This window comes from Scomber scombrus, chromosome 16, assembly GCF_963691925.1.
Source record: "Scomber scombrus chromosome 16, fScoSco1.1, whole genome shotgun sequence".
Classification (NCBI taxonomy): Eukaryota; Metazoa; Chordata; class Actinopteri; order Scombriformes; family Scombridae; genus Scomber; species Scomber scombrus.
The window spans coordinates 15,913,516-15,930,534 of NC_084985.1; the positions used below are offsets into that span (position 1 = coordinate 15,913,516).

The window sequence follows — 17,019 nt, forward strand, 5'->3', positions numbered from 1 at the left end:
GTAGAACCACTCACAGGTAGTCATCAGGAACAGACTCCACCCTCTCCTATGCTCTTCTTTCACTCAGTTCCTATTTATTGTTTGGCAATAAACCTCACCTAACAGGTGGATCTGTGAAGCTAGGCCACGTCGCCTTTTTCCACTCGGCTGCTTACTGGGATGCTAGTACAAACAATGACTTAACCAGCTATACTGAATTCCATGTTAAGATTTTTGATTTTACACGTGATCATTTTACTGCTTTACAAAAGACAACCCAAGAACAGATAAATATGAATATAATACAGCTGAAACCAGCAAATTCCTACGGTTATATTTTAAATATTTAAGTATTTTAAAAATTTGGAAATGCTTTATTTTACAAGCCCACAATTTTGAGGGACAGTTGTGTAGGTTCAGTGGCATGAATTTCATTTTTCAATTTTCTTACAAGGACTGGTCAATTTAAATCAAAGTAAATGTTATTCATCATTTAACAATGGAAACTTTATACTTCAAATTTGTTTCCCTGTTGACACATTTTGCAAGTGCATGTTCAGTTGACCTAATCAAGACTCTGGGTTACACTGGAAAAATTACCTTTATGTCCTTTCTGGTTATGAATCAGTTCCTTTCTCTGAAAATATTGAGAACTATGGGACCTGTAAAACATCACATTTCATTTTTTCACTTGTCACCTTCATATATTTCATACACTATGAATATCTTTGTCCATAGCTGTTGATATTTCCTTTGTACAGTCAGTATTTCAAGTTTTATATCCCATTTCAAAAGTATCATTACATTCTGTAAATAGATTTTAGCATTATTTTGTTTATTTCATTTTTATTATCAACTTACTTTTGATCAGTTTTACTCTTCTATGTTGCATTTGTGGGAGCAAATGCAAAGACGCACACTCTTTATATGATTCAATACTTTGTTGATAAAACGGATAAAGATTTTGCAATATAGTGTCACAGATAATACCAAATAAATTGTGATTAAATACCTCTCAGTGTGACCATTTGTTCCCCCACAACACCCAAAAGCAGATTATTTAATGTTATATTTCAAAATGCAACATTTTCATATTGAACAAAAGCATAAATTGTTATTAAAGATCCCCTCCAGACATCTTTTAAGATAGAAATTAACTTCTTTGAATAATAGTTGTCTAATGTGTGTTTTCCACAAAAAAGTGGAAAAAATCTTGTTAAAATCCATAAATTGACATTTACTTCTACTTCATTAAAAAAAAAACAGCATCTATGAATATGCAAATACTTGTAATTTCAAAAGTTTAAATGCTGGTCACAAACTATCTCCTACTTCACTGTAACGTTCATTCTCACTGTATGTGCAAGTTTCCACATCACACTAGTATTAGTTGCATACTGAACCACAATTGACTGAAAACTAGCTGTGATGTCACAAATCGGCTCAAAGGGACACCCTTTTAACTTAATATTTTGATATCACAAGGACACTTTTCCTCTTCAGTGGATGAATGTGAAAACAGCCTTTTGGTGTCAAACTCTGCAAATAGATCATTCTACTCAGTGAAGGTCAAACATTCAATTAAAGTAACAATAAGCAAAACACAGTTTTGAGCAGAGGGGAACTTTAATTATTTTATGAGAATTTCAAGGCCAGAAAATTTGAATGGATGGTATGCTACAGACGTCATTTTGCGCCATCCTTTCTACACCATCACAACGCTATAATCAACTGACACAGGCCTTAAACTGTTTTTGACCATGTTTTATTTTTTTAGTACAGTACTGTTAAAAGTTAGTTCCAACATGTTCAATTGGGAGATGGATTTTTTTCAGCTGAGGTCAACACACAACGCAAAGCTATAGAAGCAGTTGCCAAGGTTAACACAACTACAATGCTGAGATTTCCAAAAGGAAAAAAAATAAGACAACCTAGATCTTGATTTTAGAAACGTATGGTGCCGCCATACCAGAATTGTTTGTAAAGCCTTTCCATTTTTTTTTACTCACTTGATTTTCATGTTTACTTAATGCAAGTCAAATCATAATTATCTCTAGGTACTAAATGCACCTCAAAAAAAGAAAAGAAAGAAAAGAAAATGAAGAATCAGATTAAAATGAAAGGAAGCCTGTTTGTTTCATTCATGTTCATTCTAACAGCGTCCTCTGCTTCGGCGCTGCTGCAATGTGATGTTTGATTATGGTTAAAAGTTCTAGATGTTGATGTGTGGAATTTATTTAGGACCCCTGATGGAGGTTTCTAATTAACCTGCTGAGTGGGGCTGTTCATTTGCTGACAATGCTCTTTTAGGGCAGGGGAGGACAGAAGGCACAGCAATGGTGCCTCAGAAAGAAAAGACACTGTGCACCCCGTGAGTGGGCACTTTTATCTGGAATGACAAATTGCAAGTTTAGGGAAGTGTGGAGGGCGTCATTTCTTAAGCTTTTGCAATAAATAGTGAAAGTTGTTGGGCAAAAACAGCCATTTATGTAAAATCTTGAGAACGGGAAAAGAGGGAGGAATGAGGTTGAGGTGTAACGTCTGTATGGACAAAATATCTTCCTGCTCTTGTTAATGTCTGCACAGAAGATCTTCATTCAACAGTTTGCTATATAAATTCTAACAAACCGCCTTCCAGCAAGCACATGTGGAACAGAGCCAACAGCCAATCACATCACATAGGTTTAATCTGTATTATGTAAATGCTTGTCTGTAACCCTCGACTCCAGTTTTATATGAAGAACACAATAAATGAAGAAAATTGTTGGGAATCCCTTTTCAGGAGAGGTTTTCGCTCCTTCTCTGCACCAGAACACCCCTCAAGATGAGAGTGGTTCAGTCCGGCTCTACAGCAGCACTCTGGGACAGAGATCTGGGTGGATGACGCCAAAAAGAGAAAGTATGGGGACTAGGGAATGATCTGAGAACAAATGAAGAATGAGGGTCTTACAGATCCTGCCCAAGTTTCTTCTGTAAAGTTTGGGACGATACACTTAAATTTCTCTTGGTTCTCTGTAGATGCTGGGTGTGTTTTATGAGTTAAGTATGTGTGTATGCACGTGTCTGTGTGTCATTATGTACTGTATGTCTTTACGAGGGCTGTGAGCCCAGCAGTCTCTCAATAGCGGCATTGATGTCTCCTCCAGTAGCAATGAGGGCCTGCAGGTTGGCCTCGCGGTTGATGAAGCCCATGGCGCTCAGCTGGTCCAGCTGAGACTGGAACCGAACCTCTGGGGTCTGGTTCTACAAGGAGATAATTAATATAACTTTTTTTTTTTTAAATCATACAGGTGTGAAAGCTCTAATCCCTGTGCATGTGTGTATGTGTGTACCGTTGCACTTCCTCCTCCTCCTCCTCCTCCACCTGCTCCAGCAAACATCTGGAGCATCTGTTGCATCAGCTGCTGCTGGGCGGCGTTTGGCGGTGTTCCTGCACTGCTTGGTGGGGAGGCAGGGTTCTCTGTAGGGATGCTGCCTCCTGTGGGTACGCCAGGAATTCCACCTGTCATCAAACTATGTTAGAAGAAGAAAAAAAAGTTATTAAAAATAAAAACAAAGTATGAAAATGAATGTTTTTGTCAGTGTGAGCGTACCTGGGCATGAGGCCTGGGGCTTCTGTCTGCAGTGTCTGTAGACCTTGTTGGATCTGCATTAGAGCTTGCATGGCCCGGGGATTGGTCATCACTGACAGGGCCTCTGGGTTCTGCATCTAAAAAAACAAACAGACAGTGTAGTAATACATTAACAAATCAATCAATAAGTAGTCCACCTAATTTTTCTTTACTTCATTTTTACTGAAAGGTGAGGTAACACAGGCAAAAGCACACCATGTAGTTGCCAAATGTTTTGCCTTTTGACCTAGAAAATATCTAAAGGCTTATCTAGAAAATCTAAACTGACAGCTAACAATGTATGACAGATATATACAATTCTCAAGACAAAATGTTCAGCATGTGCAGATACATATCTGCGCTAAATTTCACAATACCTGGATAATGGCTTGTTGCTGTATATTGCCCCCTGTGGGCCAATCAGTACAATTCTTTGTTATGTGACTATGACCATTTATCTTTGTACCCTGTTAGAAAAAAGAAAAAAAAATCTAGGACTGAGTTAAGCAATTGAAGTGTGTGTGGTACCTGCTGCAGAAAGATGGGCAGCTGAGATCTGAACTGTTCTTGCAGCTGTGGGTTTCCAGCAAACAAGGGGTTATTCATCAAAACCTGGTAAAGAGAGAAAAAAAGAAGTCAGGGTGATGTGTCAATCCACATCAGGCTATGCTGCTTACTCACTGGAGTTACAATTTAAATTATATATGTTTAGCACCTTAGAATAAGTTTCAAACGGAAAAACAGAAATAAAAGTTGTGGGGGAATCCTTGTCATGTCATTATTTCTGATTGTCTGAATGCAGCTAACTGTTAGGCTGTCCATGTTTTCTGTACAGTTCACATTTTTTATTAAAACTAAATAAGTCAGAGCTGTGTTGTTTATTCTTCTTACAATTTGCTGCAAATGAGCTTAACAGACTAACCGCTCAGTTGAGTGTACACTGAATAACCAGGCTTACAGGCCTAATGCACAACAGGCCTGGCTAGACTCCACTATTTACAATTGATTACAAACTGCAGGGTTCAATATAATCAATTGATTCCATATGTGTTGCAGCATCAGAATAACAAAGACTTTGGGGCGACTCTGAATTTAATATTTCATTTGCACTGTAATATTACAATATCTGTGTATGTTTTCTGTTTGGTGGTGTGTATGTAGATGTCTTTCTTTTACATACCTGGGAGGCCAACTCTGGGTTTTGAGACAGTGACTGCATCATGCTGCGCATGTAGGGAGCAGACAACATGTTCTGCATCAGCTGAGGGTTTTCGGAGATCTGCTGCATTAGACTCTGCATGCCCGGACTGTTGAACATGCCTGCAATGCACAAACAGGAAAAGAGAGATTATTTATGTAGATGTGTAAACAGGTAAGTAAATAAATTACTTAACATGCAGGTTTATTAAAAATGTAAATCTTACCATTGCCCAGACTGCCGGGATTGATGCCCAGAGGGTTAGACACACTGGGGTTGGTACCCCCAGTAGTGCTAGTGCTTCCTGTGGTGCCTGCTCCACTCTCAGTGGGATTTGAAGAATTTTGTGGCCCCCATGGATTGGGCAGAGGCTCCCGGTTCTCTGTTCGTGATGGCTGGACACCAGAATCAGAGCCACCACCTAGAGCTGAGAATGGGTTGCTACCAAACTACAGGGAAAGAGATCAGTCAGATTTGAAATTTTAAAAAGCAGTCAACATGTTATTTAGATATTTCACAACAAAGGCCCTTTACAGTGGCAAACACGGCCATAAAAACGGTGAACAAGATTAACACAAAAATACAGACACGCAAATTCGATCAGTAAACATTGTTCCCAGCTACCTGTTCCCTGGCCGCACTGAACATGGGTTCCTGGATGTCAGTATACATCCTCCGCAAGGCATTGTAACCCCCTGGGATGCTCTCCAAGTTGCTCAGAGCCCGGTCCTGGTTCCGCATCATTTCCTGCATCATGGCTGGGTTCCTGGCTAGCTCCATGGTCTGAGAGGTGTGATAAAAGGGGAGAGGACGCAAGTCATTTAAAATGTATTTTCAACAAATGTTAGTAAGAATCCTGAATAAACACACAAAAATGCAGTTGTCATGTCTGTGCCTTTACCTGTCTCATGAGCTCAGGGTTGTTAAGCATGTGCGAGATCTCAGGGTTGCGTTCCATCAGCTGCTGCATCTGAGGATTGGCCATAATCATCTGCCTCATCAGGTCTGGGTTGGACATCATGTTCTGCACCAGTGGGTTCTCCATTATCTGTGAAAGCATCTCTGGGTTGGACATCAGCTGCCTCTGCATCTGCTGCTGCAGTTCCATGAAGTTCGCTGAGCCCATGCCCATTCCAGCCAGGTTAGACAGGTCACCGAAGCCAGCTGAGGGAGAGGAGATGGACGGGTGGAGGTTACACACAGTTTCTATGTTGTGCTCAACCAGTTTAGGATGTCTGAATGTAAATAGTTACAAACAGGTGGACTCACTCAGTATGTTGGGCGTCTGTGTGGGTGGTGGGGCAGAACCAGTAGAGCCTGCTGTGGAGGAGGGGTTGGTGCCTGGACTAGAGGTGGAGGTACTGCCTGCTTGGGTGGAGGATGAGCTGGAGGCTGAGGTGCTACCACCATCTCCTGCCCTATAGGGAAAAAGCAGGTATATGAGCAAATCAGTGCGCGTCAGATGCTCGTGTCTCTAACAGTGAAATCAAACATAAATTCAACAAGATTATAATGCAAAGCAAATAAAAGCTTCTTATAATTTAGTTGTTGTGTTGAATCAACATTCTTTGTATATTCATGTGGCCTTACTTGTGTGCTGTCTTTATGACTAGGTGAACTGTCAGGCCATCCTTGATGCCGTGTTGGCTGAGGCTGTCGCCATCCTTCAGGATCTTCCCTGCAAATATCAGAACCAATTGGTCCTGTTTGGCTTTGAACCGCCTCGAAATCTCTTCTTTAAACTACAAGACATAATGAAAACAAGAGAGGGAAATGAAGTGAGAAACAGGAAAAAACACATATAATATTGAGAATGTGATGGTCACACCTCAGTAACGTTGCTCTAATCTGTTTCTGTTTTGTTGCAACCATCAGGCCTTAAACTTCCAAGTAAGTGTTCTGTATAGTTATCCTATCAGCAGTGGTGTATGATATATTAAGAATATTTTCACCCATTTACCTCCCTTTGCTTTGGCACTACATTTTCTCAACTGTAGCACCTCCGTATTGCTGTGCATGCAACACACTGTATTACGCTGCAAACCAGCTGTTTGGGTCAGAAAGTGCTGTTGCAGTTGAGAAAATACAAAATACTGAATATAGAGTGCACTTAAGCTGATTGATTTTGTTTAGTATTTTTTTAGATTGCTAAAATACGTTTTGCTGCTGGCCCCACCCACAGCAGTGCAATACTTAGCTTCTGTGCCAGTACTTCTGCCTGCTTCTCCAATACTGGAGGGGTGACTATGGATATGACCTCATACAACCCTTCTTAAAAAAATTCAAATGTTCCCTTTAAGGGGTGGGCCTATGAGCATGATTTGTGACTATACAACTAGTTTTGTAGAAAATCCTGGCCTTAAATTTTAACTGATGTGTTACCATGATGCCTGCAATGCACATAACCAAGAATGGACTTCACAGTGAAGTGGAAAGTGTAGAAAGTAGATTCCACAGCAGTGATATGCAATATGAACATGAATAATGGCAAATTTATACATTCAGATGTTTTTAATAAGGGACTAAGAGTACATGCTATTTAAAGGATTTTAACAGGGGTAATTAAACTTGTTAGACAAACAGTATTGTTCCAAACAGAATATTTGTATATGTATTTTTTGTGCATGTTCATGCATATGTTTTGTCTCAATACATGTCTAGAGGGGGTCTTTAAAGTCTCCCTCAACTAAAAAATGTGTTTTGGTCATTGTTACTTCACTTTGGATGTTTGAGCTTCACTGTGCAGAATGATGTATGTGCAGAGTTTTGGGCCGTTTTCACATTAACCTGCTGAAAGTGGAAGTTTTATCTGTACTCATTGGTAATTACATTTTAAGGGATGGGCTGCCGAGCACAATTTATGATATCACAACTAGTTAGGAGCCAAACATAGTCCAGAATTTAGCTTATACGGCTGTGATGTGGAAACAGGAATCCTCCAACATACACACCCTTGAAATTTACTTTTCAGTCAAGTATAAGACATCTTTTCTACATATTTTTCAATTGTATGGATGTTAATGAGGGAACTGGACACCAGACACATATTATATATACCTGGAGGAGATCTTAAAAAAATTCACACCACTGTATATATAAAATGTGCATGTCGAAGAATGCATTTGTTTTCACTCATGACATCAAATATAAGGCCACATGTAGATAAAGGATTATAACACATACTTAGACGACAGAGATAACGTTAACATTATGATTGGACAAAAAAAGCTACTTAAGACCACACAGGAATTATACACGCTAGCTTTGCAGTGACGGTGACAACCTAAAGACACAATGATTTCATTCTTGCTCCATAATTGCACTGCAACCCGTCGCCAAGCCAACAGTGGCAGTGAGAGTACAGTATATTCCCCTGAAAGCTGAATGACTCAGTGGTAGCTGTGAGAATGTTCTAGAGACACAGCAAGCTTTAGCATTTCCATAGTTGTGGAGCAGAAGGGGGAAATGAAAGCGATTCGGCATACCAACCATTTCTTCATCTATCAGGGCATTGATGCTTGTGGTAATAGGCAGAGTGAGAACACAACCCGTCAGCTGACACTTGTTTGGCTACACAGTGATGAGCTAACAGAGGCTAAAGCTGGCAAGCCGAGTTAGCTCATTAGCTAGCTGCTACCGCTAGCTGGCTAGCCGGTTAGCCTCTTTCAAATACAAACGTGGGTTTATTTACCTATTGGGTGTCAACACCTTTAATAATGCCGAACAACCGTCAACACAAGCAGTAATACTTTCATTACACACAGCCTCTTTAATACCACACACTCTACGTTAGCCGGTAAGAGTGACGACAAATGCTAACACGGCTAGCTCGCCTTCCTAGCTGAAGTTGTGGGCAGGGGCATGACGTTAGAGCACGGCGACATCAACACACCTGAGTGACAGAGGCATCTTCTGCGATGGCGATTTCTTCCTTGTCTTTAGGGGTTTTTACTGTGACCTTAATAATGGTTCCCTCCGAGACGTCAGCTTTATTATTGTTGTTATTACCAGGATCTGCGGCGCCTTGGTCAGCCATCTTTACTCCACCGATGGAACAGCTCGGGTCTGACGTCAGCATCCGGGTCAGGAGAGGTCAAACTCCAGTGTGTTGCACTCAGGTTGCACTAATAAGAAGGCTGTAAAAAGGGTTTTTTTCTGTGTTTTTATTCATTAGTTTCATTATTTATTATCAGGGTTGGGAAGGTTACTTTGGAAATGTAATAGGTTACTGATTAGTTATCCTATTTAAAATGTATGGTAATTAATGTTTTAAACTGTTGGGGTAAGCTTACCCATTGAGCCCACCAAAATCTAAGTTCAGGTGTTTTTCATACTGACATGATTTATAAGGGAGACCACACGACAACAAAAAATATTTCAAAGAATTAAAAAACAGCAATATATGTATTCAATAACATGTTTTTTTTAAATTAGGTAAAAACCCTCCTCCTGAGCAAAATCTTAAAGGTCTGACTGCAGATGTAACCCCCTTTGTAATCATCAACATTTTCATAAGTAACTTATGAAATTTAATCACACATTTTTTTCTCAGTAACTGTAACGGTTACAGTTACATTTATTATTCAATTTAATTACGTAATGCTCCCCAATACTGTTCATTATTCTTATTTAATGTTCTTTCAGACATGTCCCTCTAATAATGTTCCCCTGGCATTTTGTTCCTAAGAATGTCTAATTCCTAAGTTTTAATAACCCTACCGCCGTGTTTAATTAACCAGCTGAATATTCAATTTACCCAAAAGTTTCATGTCTGTGCCAAAAAGTTTTGACTAGAGTACATATGATTAAATTTCCACTGCTGATCTGTTATTTCCACAATCACATCAGTCATTAAATCTGAGGAGACAAACATATCTGTCTTCATCACCTCACAACATCATTGTGGCATCATTCATTGTCTGCATCTGATGTAAATTGAATAGACACAAAAGTCAGTTATGATCTGCAGATTAATTATAATGATACATATAAATAAAATGTTTTTTTTCATTCATGTAGATTCAGATTCAGAAACTTTATTGTCTGTCATGTCAAAAAAATCATCTTCAACATGGCCACCATTCAAAACTAAAAACAGAATCAAAATGTAGAGCATTAATAACTCAGGCAGAATATATTACATGGTATGGGTGCATACAAGTATGTGAAAGAACACTATTGTTTGGTCAGGTTTTATTCATTAAGGCTGCACCAGAAAATGTGTCCCTTATAATCACAGGGGCGATTCTGGAAGAAATCAAACCCCAAACAGGCTTGATCAATGTACTCTTAATGGTTTTGGTGGAGCCAATATTAGATCTAACATAACGTACTTAAAATAGAGTTGTTCCAGCCTGACTGACCCATGCTGACCTATTCAGCAGCTGTCCAGTAGTGCCCTCTGTATTACCGGGGGCTTGGGCCAGAGGAGATGGTTGCTGAAGCTTTTCAAACTCTTCATATTACTCTCATATAGTTTGTAAGGTAGACTTCATCGAAGAAAAAGACAAATAACATTTTATATGTGAAAAGACTGGAGCATAGGGGAGAACGGGGTTGGTTGTCACACGGGTTGGTTGTCACATTCATCAGATCTCGGTCCCTAGATGGCGCTGTTAAAAAGTGGTGGTACTGAAAGTTTCAGAATTTAGGTGACATCTACCTTCAGAGGTCATTTCTGTAGTAAACCAGGTGACATTGAGATGAGAGGACGTTTAGTGTTTTTCATGTGAAAGTGTAAATGTCCAACTCTTCAGTGTTTCTCTTCTAGGTTTTTACACAATGAGTTTATAATAAAACAATCATTACCATTCAAAAGTATGAAGAGAGAGGGATAGTTAGGTAGGTTTTTTTCTTAGCTACGCTAAAACATGTGGTTATTAGCTTTGCTGGTAGCAAAAAATCCCAGTTGGGGATGCTTGTCACATTCTCTTCGGGGTTGGTTGTCACATGTTGGTATATACATATATGGTGTGATATATCTAGTTATTTTTCTCTTTTAAAAGAGCAAAATGAGCAGGAACTTTGTCAGGAAGACAAACAAGGGCCAGACTCCACCATATGTGATGCTCAGAGCAGTCAGAGAGGTGAAAATGTACAATATTGTTATATAATGATAAAGAAATGCACTTATAGAAATTATTTTTCCTGTTTATGTTCTCTTGGTGCAGGAGATGTGTTAGGTTGTTGTATTGAAATGAAACGAAAAGACCTTTCCCCATTAAAATAACACTGGGACAACCAACCCCATAGTGTGTGACTACCAAACCCACGATGGGGACGGTTGTCACAAGTGCACAAGACATATTTGACGGCCCATATCCTTTGCACAAAATCAGCTGAAGGAGAGTAAGACTGCTCTACTCCTGTCTGACACTTTAGGCTTTCATTACAAATTAAAAGGGTATCTATTCAGTATATGGTTTATGAGGAATTCAAAGAAAAGCAAAAAGTGTGACTACCAATCCCTACTGAATATTTTGGTCTGTTTGCACTATTAAAGGTGGAATCAATCAGTGGGCCCCAGTCTTTTCTCATCTGAAATTTGCTGTCGCCGAAGTGAGAAAGATCTGATTCAGGTGCATATTGCTCGAAGATGCGCAGAGAACCCCTTTCTAAATAATATTTGATCTTAGTCAAGAGAATCATTTAGTAAAGAGAAGAGCTGCCTATAGAGAGCTCCCTCTATATGTCTCTTCATGCTGCCACAGTGTGACAGCACTGAAAGAAAAGTGTCTGTTTCAGCATGTTACATTGACACAGACAGTCCTGCATACCTTTGCATATCCCCAGTTCTAGAGCACACCATTTACAAACAAACAAAACCACCCAAAAAAAAAAACATGGACCACTATCCCTTTTTGAAGGCCCCTCAAACCAGACACAGGCACACATACACACTCTCAAATGTACAGGGTCACATGCATCGTGGCCCCTGCAGTGTCTCATTCTAGCTCATCCCATACAGGGAGACTGATTGCTGCAAAGGATTTTGCTTTCATCAACAGAAAAAACAAGGGGGACAACTTTTTGGTTGTAGTATTGTCTATGACTCTCTCTCTCTTTCCCTGTAAGTGAGCACCAGCTCTCGCTCTCCCTTTTTTTGCCTCCGCCTGTCTCTATCTTTGCCTCAGAAAGGTGGGCAGTAAAGAGGGTGCATTTCCAGAAACAAGGTAAGAGTTGAAATTTCGGAGTTGTTTTTTTTTTCTTTGTCTAAGTGTGTTTCTTAGTGTGTGCATCCTGGAGCGATACATTTACATTTATGATGACTATGACTGGACAGAGGCCGGCGGAATCAGATAAAACCTCATTACTGCTGAACAAGCAGCGGTGTGACTTGTGGATTGGGAAGGGAAACTGCAACAAACTGTAACATTATAAAGAACAGTTTATTTCTTTGGTTTAGCTCTTGTTCAACTTATAGTGATGTTGCCACTAAAAATGAGGTAAATATAATTGATGAAAAGCCTGCTTGATTTTTAAATGCAGCAGTATGTTAATTACTTTGTTTCATATTTCATTATTTCCCTTATTGTATGTTGGCTTTCTGACTGGCTGGCATCATATATGTTTTTCATCACTCAAATCACAAAGAATTTGATTGGCGTGACTTTCACAACTATTTTCATAACTATGAACATGTTGAGTATTGGTATCCTACATTTCTTAAGATGCCCAAAGTTCTGTTGGAAACACCATATTTTAATTAGCACAGTGTGTTTGATTTAGCAGTTATCATGATGTTAGATTACCCACACAATTCAGATTTTGGTTTTCATACTGTTTGAAGGTTGTGCTGTGAAATTGAATGTAACACTTATGAAGTTGGATTACCTTCACCATCTAAAACGCTAAAGCTAAGGTTGAAAAGTTGTTTTTTAAAGTATAAACTGTGGTTTTAAAACTGCAAAAGAATCTCTGAAATAACTGTTACATTAATATAATGTTTTCAGTGTGATGTTTAATGTTGCAAATCTGTGTCTTCAAAGTTTTGAGATTTGCTTTGCAGACATTTAACACAGATAGATTTAACGTCTTTCCAGAGATTCAACTCACTTCTTTAGGAGACTCAGATCTTCTCTCTTAGTTTAGAACTCCGGGATTTGATAGGATTTTGACATGGCGATCTGAAACTTTCAGACATTCACATCTTGTTTTCAAATATTTCAATCCTATTTTTCAGTCTTACAACCACAGCTTATACTGTACTTGTGCAACTAACTTCCAAAGTTTCGAAACTTAGTTTCAATGTTTTAAATTGTGACGGTAATCTTCATAAGTTACACATTCAACCTCTTGAGGTGCATATCTTAAGACAGTAGGAAACAGACATTTGACTTGGCTCGCTTGTGGGTCTTGGTGTGCATAGCTAGCAAAACATAGTTTTACGATACTGTACTATCCTTAACTTTGATTATTTCTCTTTGCTACATTATAGTTGCTCTGCAGTGGCCCCGTTATCTCAGCTCAAGATGTACAGCTTCATGGGAGGGGGCCTCTTCTGTGCTATCGTGGGTAATATCCTGTTAGTGGTCTCCACTGCAACTGACTACTGGATGCAGTACCGCCTCTCTGGAAACTATGCTCACCAGGGTCTGTGGAGGTACTGCATGTCCAACAAGTGCTACATGCAGACTGACAGCATAGGTAAGACACTCAGGACATCTACAGTATGCCAGGATAGCAAGATAAATCAGTTTCTAGCAGTGAAGTGGATGGCTTTAGTTTCACCTAGACTGTGTGATACTGTTGTGTGAATGCAGAGGCTCAGGCATGACAGCCATGTGTCTGTGAGTGAGACCTTAAACCTCTGTCTGCTATTTCACTCTAGGTCCCTATTTGATTGAGCATCATAAGGCAGGAAATGTGCCATAGCTATTTTTTTAAAGTGTGAGAACTGCTACATAGTGCAAGAAATGTGGCTATTGTGCACATCCAATCCTGTTGGGTACAAGTGCAGGACAAGAAAAGCAATAAGGGAAGACAAACGAAGACCTTACAGGTCAAAATGTTTTAATAAATACTTGGACACTCGCAAATTTCAGTTTGCAGACAGGCTCTCCTCTCCTTTCTCCCTTTTTCAGCTCCTGTTTAGTGCCATGAACTGCCCCAGGGTCTATATTTGATGACAAATTCAACAGCTTGTTTGTTGTTGTTTTTTTACAGATGAAATGTTTTACAATCTCTGCCTGTTTCCTTCCAGCTTACTGGAATGCCACCCGAGCCTTCATGATCCTTTCAGGGATGTCATGCTTTGCAGGCATCATCGCTGGCATCATGTCCTTTGCACACTTCTCCTCATTTGAAAGGTTCAACCGCTCCTTTGCTGCAGGAATAATGTTTTTTGTCTCCAGTAAGTCTTCGTTTGACTTGGCATACAGTACATACACATGCACAGTTACACTTTGATTAAGTATAATTGAACCTTCCTCCCTCCCTCTCAGCTTTCTTTGTTCTATTGGGTATGGCCATCTATACTGGAGTGACAATAAACTTCCTGGGAAGGCGCTTTGGTGATTGGCGCTTCTCCTGGTCCTACATACTGGGCTGGGTGGCCATGCTCATGACCTTCTTTGCAGGTGAGTAAAAGAAAAGGCCAGGGGTGTATTTGGGTCCAAACTTAAACTCCATTAATGCTCAAACTTGGCAGAGGATCCAGAAAGAAAACACTGTCCAGCATTCCAGGCAATAACTTCAATCTACTACATATTTTAAAGTGATCTCAAGCCCTTTTGATATGGTTGAAATGTCCAAAATCAGAATTCAGAGGACTATACAAGAGTAATGGACTTCCTATAAACTAAGCTGATACAAACTTTGCAAAATCCCCCTTCAAAAGAAATATATTTCCTCTTCACTACTTTCAATAACTCCATTATATGTTCTTTCGCATGTGTTTGTCTTTTGCAGGTATTTTCTACATATGTGCCTACAGAATGTGTGAATGCAGGAGAGGAACAGGCCCACGCTAGAGGGAGACATGAATGTTTGTTTGGTGGAAAAAGAAAGAGGTCAAGAAAGAGGCCACTTTGAACAGAGGTGAACCAGAAAACATCAAAGCACTGTTGACTGATCTACTAAAGAGATGACGTCGGATGCTGCAGCTGGAGGACCACGAGTGTCTGCTTAAAATACATACTATATGTCTTATAAAGGTCATAGTATTGCAACATGGATTTTTCTAGGAACATAGATGATGATAGCACAGGGAAAAAGAAACTTAATAAAACTCTTATTATAATATTCACTTACTGTTATGTGATATTATTTCACTTCCATTATGAGACCTTTTTTTAAAAATCTCAATTTAGCACTTAATTTGGCACTCTATCGTTGGTATGATTTTTTTCAGCTGTACTGATAGACTTCCAGAAGATGGCAGCACTCAACAAAATGTGCTTGAGTAAAATAAGATGTGATGAAGCGGGTGGGCCTCGCATTACAGAATGAATCAGGATCAAATAGCTAATAAGACTGCTAAATGTTTAGAAACAGCTGCAATTTATCAGTAGCTATCTTTTCATTTTTTATACTGAAGGTAATTCAGCGTCACAGAAGAGCTTTAAATTATTATGAGAAAATGCATCATGGGAAGGTGTGTTATGTACAAAATATTTTTAATACATCAAAGGTTGACAGTACATGTGTTTGTCTCAGGATTCCCTCTAGAAGCTATCTGATTTGGCTCTGCTTCAGCACTCCTGACCATTGTTCCCTGGAAGTGAAGTGAATGTTCTTTATTAAGGTGTCGTTTATGGGAAAGGGCTTTGCCTCTGGCAGCTGGCATAATCTTCCACAACATGTTTGTTGACATCTTATGAGAAAACTCAAGTACAGGCAGCACTTGAAAAAGTGGTGGGAGACTGTTTGTTGTTTCACGTGTGTGGAACAGGCTACACACAGCAGAGGAGAACCTGAGAAGAAGATCATGTTCCTGGACCGGGGTGGACCTGGGTGGGGTCTTCAGCCACTGATTGTTCCACTGCCGCTGTCTTTAATAACTGCTTCCTCCTTTTCCCTTATACTCTCCCATTCCTCACCATCAGCTGGGGGGAAAGAAGCAGTAGCTGCTGAGGTAATGAATGGCTACTTGGTGACGCAGAAACAATGAGAGAAATGTAAACAGTCACTGGACAGATCCCTTGATCCAAGTTTCCATACTTGGTCCCTGTGGCTGCTGTGAGGAGATAAGCTCTGTAATATTGTGTGTTTTTCTCCACATTTTTTCACAACGTACTCTAAAGCTTTCACTGAAGCCAGGCCTTAGTAGCCTGTGGGATAACTTTTCAAATTTTTTAGATTTTGTCAAATCAACTCCCACTTCTCATTCAATAGATTAATAATATTAATATACTGCAGAACTAAAATGGGAAGTTTTATGGCAAGGATATAAAATGGAAGAAGTAAGGATGGTGGTGGTGTTGCCATTATAGCTGTAAATTATTAGAAACATTTATCACAATATTTTTTCATCTACAAAGTGTGTAGACTGCGCAAATATTTCAAAGATTATAGTAAAAGACTGAAAAGTATTAAGCTATTTTCTGGTCAAAGTCCTGAGCTTTTCATCACCTCATAAAACCATGTCGCAAACATATTTTCAAAAGAATTTCAATGTTTTGAGCCCAAAAATATTATTTTACCCATATGAAAGTTACCACATTGCCAGTGGGGTGTTTCAATTTGCATAAATGTATGATTTACATATCAAAAATAGCAGTAATAACAATAAAAGAGAAAATATGTGATTACAGTGCCTATAAAAGGTATTATGCATTCATTTTCCCCTCAACCTTTACAAGCCTTCCAGGGCCTGCTGCTGAGAAGCATCCTCCCAGCATGATGCTGCCACTACCTTGCTTCACGTTGGGGATGGTTTGTTTGTGGTGATGTGTAGTGTTTGGTGTCTGCCAAACATAGCATCTAGTCTGATGGCCAAAAAACTCAATTTTGGTCTCATCAGACCAAAGAACCTTCTTGACCTTGGAGTCTCCCACATGCCTTTGACCTAACTCGAGACAAGATTTAATATGAGTTTTCTTCAACAGTGGTTTTCTCTTTTCCACTCTCCCATAAAGCACACTAAAGCATCACTTGTTGTATGCATAGTCTCTCCCATCTCAACCACTGAAGCTTTTAACTCCATCAGAGAAGTCATAGGTGTGTTGGTGGCCTCCTTCACCAGTCTCCTTCTTGTACGGTCACTCAGTTTGTGAGGGAGGCCTGCTCTTT

General features: G+C 39.5%; 2 protein-coding genes across 2 annotated transcripts; one reads left to right on the plus strand and one right to left on the minus strand.

Annotated features, from left to right (window-relative positions):
• Positions 1-1,742: 1,742 nt before the first annotated feature.
• On the minus strand, positions 1,743-8,842 carry ubqln4 (ubiquilin 4). The gene is made up of 11 exons (XM_062436627.1): positions 8,681-8,842; positions 6,379-6,530; positions 6,058-6,206; positions 5,690-5,952; positions 5,413-5,571; positions 5,015-5,237; positions 4,771-4,910; positions 4,119-4,202; positions 3,573-3,688; positions 3,312-3,492; positions 1,743-3,222 (listed from the first exon to the last, which is right to left on the minus strand). Exons 1-11 carry the CDS (start codon positions 8,822-8,824, stop codon positions 3,070-3,072), a joined length of 1,764 nt encoding a protein of 587 aa, XP_062292611.1. The 5' UTR covers positions 8,825-8,842; the 3' UTR covers positions 1,743-3,069.
• Positions 8,843-12,213: 3,371 nt separating this feature from the next.
• On the plus strand, positions 12,214-14,807 carry LOC133997072 (lens fiber membrane intrinsic protein-like). Its single transcript, XM_062436628.1, has 5 exons — positions 12,214-12,233; positions 13,226-13,434; positions 13,991-14,140; positions 14,232-14,366; positions 14,698-14,807. Exons 1-5 carry the CDS (start codon positions 12,214-12,216, stop codon positions 14,757-14,759), a joined length of 576 nt encoding a protein of 191 aa, XP_062292612.1. The 3' UTR covers positions 14,760-14,807.
• Positions 14,808-17,019: the final 2,212 nt, after the last annotated feature.

What these genes read in the sequence shown, in the direction of transcription:
- ubqln4 (XM_062436627.1), bottom strand. Translation starts at nt 8,824, where the DNA reads ATGGCTGACCAAGGCGCCGCAGATCCTGGTAATAACAACAATAATAAA. An exon ending in GTCATAAAGACAGCACACAA is followed by an intron (nt 6,207 to 6,378) that starts GTAAGGCCACAT and finishes TTTTCCCTATAG; the next exon opens with GGCAGGAGATGGTGGTAGCA. An exon ending in ACAGACGCCCAACATACTGA is followed by an intron (nt 5,953 to 6,057) that starts GTGAGTCCACCT and finishes CCTCTCCCTCAG; the next exon opens with CTGGCTTCGGTGACCTGTCT.
- LOC133997072 (XM_062436628.1), top strand. Translation starts at nt 12,214, where the DNA reads ATGTTGCCACTAAAAATGAG. An exon ending in CATGCAGACTGACAGCATAG is followed by an intron (nt 13,435 to 13,990) that starts GTAAGACACTCA and finishes GTTTCCTTCCAG; the next exon opens with CTTACTGGAATGCCACCCGA. An exon ending in AATAATGTTTTTTGTCTCCA is followed by an intron (nt 14,141 to 14,231) that starts GTAAGTCTTCGT and finishes CCTCCCTCTCAG; the next exon opens with CTTTCTTTGTTCTATTGGGT.